The sequence below is a fragment of the Pinus tabuliformis genome, chromosome J (assembly GCF_031772625.1).
Source record: "Pinus tabuliformis cultivar Carrire ecotype Pingquan chromosome J, CPIR1, whole genome shotgun sequence".
Classification (NCBI taxonomy): Eukaryota; Viridiplantae; Streptophyta; class Pinopsida; order Pinales; family Pinaceae; genus Pinus; species Pinus tabuliformis.
Genome location: NC_142295.1, coordinates 966,580,199 through 966,585,707, shown reverse-complemented (window position 1 = coordinate 966,585,707; position 5,509 = coordinate 966,580,199). Strand labels below are relative to the sequence as shown.

The 5,509-nt window shown below is 38.6% G+C and overlaps 1 protein-coding gene across 1 annotated transcript; it reads left to right on the top strand.

Annotated features, from left to right (window-relative positions):
* Positions 1–4,689: 4,689 nt before the first annotated feature.
* Positions 4,690–5,100, top strand: LOC149230052 (uncharacterized). Its single transcript, XM_089381190.1, has one exon. It carries the CDS (start codon positions 4,690–4,692, stop codon positions 5,098–5,100), a length of 411 nt encoding a protein of 136 aa, XP_089237316.1.
* Positions 5,101–5,509: the final 409 nt, after the last annotated feature.

The following is a 5,509-nucleotide window of genomic DNA, read 5'->3' as shown; positions in this document are numbered from 1 at the left end:
AGTTAGTAGTGATGGTATTGAGAGAGACTATGTTTCTGACAGCGTCCTCTTCTTTGTGCCTATTGGATTCAGTATCAGAGTCTGAAGCTATGTATCTTTCCACTCGAGTCAACCTTGCCACAATGTCATCCAAGTTGTAGCGAATGTCCCTCATGATGTGCTTGAGTTCTTCCTGGCTTGCAAATATTTTATAGTTGTCAATTTGTTTATCCCTGATGACCATACTTAACAGCGTTTCCATTTTTCGATGATGTCGATGATGAGTGATGGAATGCAGAAAGTGGGAGCGTCTCTTTATAAATCTTCCAAGGTCTGATACCTATTTGAGATTTGAGACACCTTCCACGGCTTCCACTAATGTCAGAGTCAAAAAAATATTAATATTCACCAAATTCCTTGGCTTCCAACCACAGTAATTCCTTTTGAACTTCCAATGGAGCAGCTTCAAAGAAATTAGCAAAGGACTCCCATTCGAAGAGACGACGATGCCTAAATGAGGAAGACCTTGCAGCCCCACCTCTACGTGTCGATTGTCGCAGCCTTGGTGCAATGAATTCCATGTAATCAATAAAAAACACTATTGTGACTGACCATGGGAAAGGGTTTCCAGCGAGATAGTTGGGATATAAAACTTTGACGCGGGTGGTAACACGATAACAGTCTTCAGAGGGGGGCAATGGAATTTGTATCATAATAAGAGTCGTGGGGAAGACCAAACAATGCAAACAAAAGGTTAATTGGACGAGTTGATAGATCATACGATAACAAACAACTAACAAAGAGACATTGGAGCTCTCCTTTAGATTACAAAGTATGGCTTGTACTGGGTTAAGTGTGTGGACTGTGAGGAACTGGGAGCACTTAAACAAGACTTCAAAACTAAATCGAGAAGGTCCCCAAATAACAGACCCCACAAATGAGCACCGGGCAGTTGAATGAAACCCCAGTAGGGTTTGCGCTTTGTAAGGAATTCAGTGAAAGGATGACAACCAGCTCAAAAGACAAGACAGCCCCCATATTATGCAAGAATAACACAAAGAACATGGAGGTTTACTTCCACCTAGAGACCCTGAACTCTTGTAAGGTCGAGAAAGACTAAGAATTGAGAGGTTATACAAAGGGAAAATGGATTGGCGGTTTTGAGACTGACCTTGATATGGTGTGACCACCCGGAGATGAAACCACCATCCTAGAGCTAACCACAATTCCACAACACGAAGAGCGTCGGTGTCATCAAGAAATAGACCTCCAAAAATCCACCACCCTGCTAACATTGTAGGAGATTTATATACAGTCTTTTGCATGGAAAACATAATGATGTGATTGAAGATGAACTTGTTGGAAACACACATCGAAGGCCATGTGTAAGGCCTTTGCAACTCGGGCAGGCGAGCGACGGGCGCGCAGCATGGCGGGCGCTCCATGGTGCGACGAGCGGACGGACGTGCGATGGTTATGCAACAAAAGAATGTGACGATAATGTGAACACATAATACGACTAAGTGTGGAGCACATATGCGACAAGTTAAAACTATGTAATATGGAGTTTATATATATGTGGAAATAAAATATAATATAATCAAGCCATGTGAAAGAAGTATACGAAGGTTTATACATGGTGAACGTGGAGAATAAAATATAATAAAGTCAAACACCATAAAGATATAACGTGGGGGGCTTCATGTTATTATACATGTCGGCCCAAGATTATATCCAAAGTATGGAGCGTATATATACATGAGCATGAGAGCTCATTTGTGACAAGTGACATTCGCTAAAGCCTTCGCATAAAGGGGTAAAGGAGTGCGTAGTCTTAGGTAGGTAAATGCGCATATCTCATGCGCATTAGGCTTGAAGGAAGTGCGCAGTTTATCTTGGGTGAAGGTTGGCAAAGAGTGCCATTGTGAGTGGATTCTTGTACACGGTTTTATGCAGGATTTGGTAGGGAGGTTGAGTGGCTCGGGTGAGCACTCCCTCTTATGCAAGGGTGCATGAAATGTTGTAAAAGGTAGGTGGCCTGTCTTTTGTAAAAATTGGTTAAGTGTGAGACTTGGTTCAGCCAAGACACACTTGTTGTAAAATCTGATATTCTTGACATAATATTATTGTTGGGCAGACTGTTCGGGGAGTTGCCCCTCCCTTTATACTTGTATTGTTCTCGGTTTATTGTTGATGGATAATGAATGAGAATGTTCTTTGTTGAAGTATAAAGGATAACATTTTATTCGGTTATAAGAACACAAGTTAAGTAAGTTTATGTTGAATAGGCGTAGCCCATAAACGTTAGTATTGTTAAAAAGAAAGCGTTCGGTGGTGCCGCACCTCGCTACAAGCAGTTGGAAGATCACCGCAGGTGTAGGGGCGTGACACCATGTGTCCAAGGGATACCCGAGAATCCCAAAAACCAAACAAGAGTGCATTATGAACCCATTGTCAGGAAGATCTCGATTGATGGCCAATCCGCCATGGGAGGAGGTCACCATGTTTGTAGGGATAAAAGGAATGAACCAGTGTGATGATCCTAGAGTGCATGTTAAGGCAGAGCCTGGAGGTCAATCATTTAAGAGCTTGTGTCGAACCAGGTGAGTCACTGTGCCAAAGACCCACGCGTGCCACGCAGTTTCCATGCAAATGAGCTGAGAGGGCCCAGACCGCTTAACAAGGACTGCCAAAAGTCGTTTCAAGTTGAGGACACACGTGCTACGAGTTAGCATGAGGATTAAATAGGGTTTTGGTTTACTCTGCCAACCAGAGTGAGATTTACTCCTTCGCCAGAAAGTTCACTTCAACAATCACCCCCATCAAGGAATATATATACGCATCTTTGTGAAACCTAGAGTGATAACATTGTTATACACATACTTACAACACATTTCCCTCATTTTAAATTATAAAATACATATTTAAAGGGGATAAATAAAAAATAAAATATATCTTTCGAAAATGATAGACCATTTTCATAATAAATTATACTAATTGGAAACTTGGTAATTCTTTGTTGAGATATTATTCAAGATTGGAAACTTGAACATTTTTGAAAAGGATAAACTATTTTCATAATAAGTTATATAAAATTGGTAATTTGATAATTCTTTATTCATATATTATTCAAGATTGGAAATTTGATAATTCTTTGTCAAGATATTATTCGGGATTTGATTGAAAACTTCATAATTCGTTGTTGAGATATTGCTTAATTATTTATATTATTATTATATTGTTATTATGTTTGAAACTTACTATCATAATTCTTGTTATTATAATATGTAATTAATGGTGTGTTTATTTTATTTAAATATATTATTACATATAAAATAAGAAGTTTTATTTTCTTAACTATTCTAATTCAATAAATTATGTATATGTTAAATTGACCCTTTTTAAGAAATACATTTTATATTAACTTGGTAAAAGGTTAAAAACTTCATAATTCGTGGTTGAGATATTGCTTAATTATTTATATTATTATTATATTGTTATTATGTTTGAAACTTACTATCATAATTCTTGTTATTATAATATGTAATTAATGATGTGTTTATTTTATTTAAATATATTATTACATATAAAATAAGAAGTTTTATTTTCTTAACTATTCTAATTTAATAAATTATGTATATGTTAAATTGACCTTTTTTAAGTAATACATTTTATATTAATTTGGTAAAAGGTTAAAAACTTCTTAATTCGTTGTTGAGATATTGCTTACTTATTTATATTATTATTATATTGTTATTATGTTTGAAACTTACTATCATAATTCTTGTTATTATAATATGTAATTAATGATGTGTTTATTTTATTTAAATATATTATTACATATAAAATAAGAAGTTTTATTTTCTTAACTATTCTAATTTAATAAATTATGTATATGTTAAATTGACCTTTTTAAGTAAACTAGATTGGAAACTTGCTAACTCTTTATTGAGATATTATTCAAGATTGGAAACTTGAACATTCTTGAAAATGAAAAAGATTTGGCAAAGTAAGTGGTGGCCTAAAGTAACATATTTTGTTTGGATGGTGTGTAGAGGGAGGATATTGACATGGGATAATATTCAGAAGAGAGGTATGAATGGGCCATCGAAATGCTATCTTTGTAATAAGGAAGCTGAGACTCAGGAGCATATCATGAACAAATGCCTATTTATTCGAGGGTTGTGGGAGGAGATCAGGGTATTATTTGGACAAACAAATAGGGATCCAGAGAATCATAGGAATACATTGCTCCAATGGGGCAAAGGTAATTTCCAAAGTAAGGTGGTGCGAAGGATATGGACGCTGGCAGTGGGGTTTACAGTTTGGGAAACCTGGAAAGAGCGAAATCGACGAATTTTTCAAGATAAAAGAAGGGAGGAATCGAGCATTTGGGAGGTAGTCTGTAGGTCAATCAAGGAAACAGTGTTATCTGAAGTTTGGGATGAACAGGACTGGAAATTGACTCCGGAAGAGCAGCAAATAGTATCGAAACTTAATCTTGATATGTCAATGATCTACCCGAATACAAAGGAATGACCCCTAGGTGGAGTGCAGAGTCCTAAGCATTTTAGTTTGCCTGGAGAAGGAAGGATTAAACTAAGTTTTGATGGGGCCTCGAAAGGTAACCCCGGCCAAGCAGGTCTGGGCGGTATTTTTCGAGATAGCAGTGGGGCTACAAGATGGATATATGCGGATTTTGGGGGCGATATGACGAACAATGAGGCGGAGCTGTGGGCAGTTTACCAAGGATTACGCATTGCGGTTAGAAATGGATATTCGAATTTGGAGATTGTGGGCGACTCAAGGATTGTGATTGACATGTTGAGAAAATTACGGGATGGTAAGTGTTGGGACCATGTTGCAAGCAGTTGGCGGACTGCAGGCATAATAAAAGACATAGAAGGATTGCTGCGGGGGATTGAATACACTATTATTTACCATGTCTTACGCGATGGAAACAGGGCAGCGGACCTTATGGCGAATTGGGGAAGCGGAGGAGGCGATAGGCGGATCGATAGTAGCTGGAGGTTAGTAAAGGACGATCCGCGGTGGGCAGAGTTAACCGATATATTAAACCGGGATTTACATGATGCGACGGTGCCAGCGGGGAATCCATAACTACCTACGAATTATGGCAAGCAGGGACACATGTACTATAGCTCATGATGGTGGGAAGAGTATGCAGGTTCGCGCGGATGGCATTAACACTCAGCTCGCTTGGAGTCATAACCACAACGCCCCATTGATCATTCCAAGAAGAGATTGGGACTGGGTACCGAGGATGAGAGGACACTCCGTCAGACTGATGGAGATTGAATCCACTTATGTTAATACATATGGAACGCGGAGTAATGACGATTTTGAGAGGCATCGAAGCTATAGGAACCCAAGGTGGCGGATTGGCAATGCATTCAGACTTGCATGCATGCGATTGAATTGGAGTTGGGGATTAATTGGGAATTGTCGGGCAGGGAAGAGTAGTCAGAGGATTTCGGTGATAGCGGAGGAAGAGGAAATGGCGGAGGGT

Coding starts and splice junctions, on each gene's coding strand:
- LOC149230052 (XM_089381190.1), top strand. CDS start 4,690: ATGACGAACAATGAGGCGGAGCTGTGGGCAGTTTACCAAGGATTACGC.